Raw genomic sequence first — 1,112 nt, 5'->3', positions numbered from 1 at the left:
GGAGCGCTTCTGTATCGTGCCGAGCGTGGCGGAGCCCCCAGCCTGCATGACGGTGGCCGTGCCGGTGGCAGGAGCTGGTTTCTTATAGCCAAAGGAGCTGGAGGCCGAGGGCCGTGTGAGACCTGACGGTGGCTTCTTGGCATCGGCGATGCGGTCACGGCCGGCGTCGGAGGAGGAGCGCTGCAGGCCTGTGCTCTTCACTGACAGCTTGGTCTTGTCAGTGGCTTTGGTCTCGGGCTTGCCTGGTGGAGAAGGACAGGTCCTGGTTAGTGTCCCCATTTGAGTGTGAACTATTCCAGACAAGATGGTGATATCAGAGACACAGGGACATGATGGTGAAGAAAGGACCTGCCACCATCCGGGGAGTCAGGGCAGAGTCACGGCCAGGCCCTGGTGTACGTGGCCACGAGGCCATGGTGCAGGCAGGTCCTGAGGTGGGGCCAGACCCATAACCTGCCCGCAGGGATGCACAGCTCTGCTGTTCCCCCCAGCTCATGTTCAGTCACCACATCTGCAGGCACAGGGCATCCCATGGCCAACATGTGTGGGGAAGGCCCGTGAAGACAACACCCAACCTGTTCCCATCAGAGGAGCTGGACCCTGCCCAAATCAGGCCTCACCTGCCACTTTGAGGGTGCTCTGCGCTGTGTGGGTGATAGGAGAGGTCACAGCCACCGGTGGGGCCTTGCCCTTCTTGAGGGAGCCCGGGGTGCCCAGGCTGACCGGCTTCTTTAGCTCGCCGCCCTTGGAGCCCTCCTCGCCGCCCTCCGAGGGCTCCCGGCGCCACTTGGAGGAGCCGTGCTCCATCTTGAGGCTGCTGCTGTCGTAGTCCAGCTTTTTGGGTGCCTTGTCCTCGCCCTCGCCGTACCAGCTCAGCCCGCTCTCCGCCAGCGAGCGTTTCTCTGAGTCCGTGCGCAGCTGCGGGCAGAGCGGAGTCAGGGGCACCGCTGGCACCCACCCCAAACCCGCCCCCAGGGAGCACCCAGCTGCGAGAGGGACACACCGGACACCCCGGGCTGTGTCTTAATTTCCCCACACCAGTACCCTCCATCCTCTCCCTCCCACTGAGGCTGTGCCACTGAGCGGGCACCGGTGCCAGGAGGGTTTTGGGC

At 64.0% G+C, this 1,112-nt stretch overlaps 1 protein-coding gene across 1 annotated transcript in view; it reads right to left on the bottom strand.

Moving 5' to 3' along the window:
* NAV1 (neuron navigator 1) overlaps window positions 1-918 on the bottom strand; it is a gene marked incomplete at both ends in the record, with an annotated part of 12,548 nt that extends 11,630 nt beyond the window's left edge. Inside the window, 2 exon segments of the mRNA XM_010188962.1 lie at window positions 6-242; window positions 621-918. Coding sequence (XP_010187264.1) covers window positions 6-242; window positions 621-918 — 535 coding nt within the window.
* Window positions 919-1,112: the final 194 nt, after the last annotated feature.

The sequence above is a fragment of the Mesitornis unicolor genome, unplaced genomic scaffold (genome assembly GCF_000695765.1).
Source record: "Mesitornis unicolor isolate BGI_N332 unplaced genomic scaffold, ASM69576v1 scaffold37367, whole genome shotgun sequence".
NCBI lineage: Eukaryota > Metazoa > Chordata > Aves > Mesitornithiformes > Mesitornithidae > Mesitornis > Mesitornis unicolor.
Note: the sequence above shows the minus strand (reverse complement) of the source record. Positions and strands in the feature narration are given on the sequence as shown.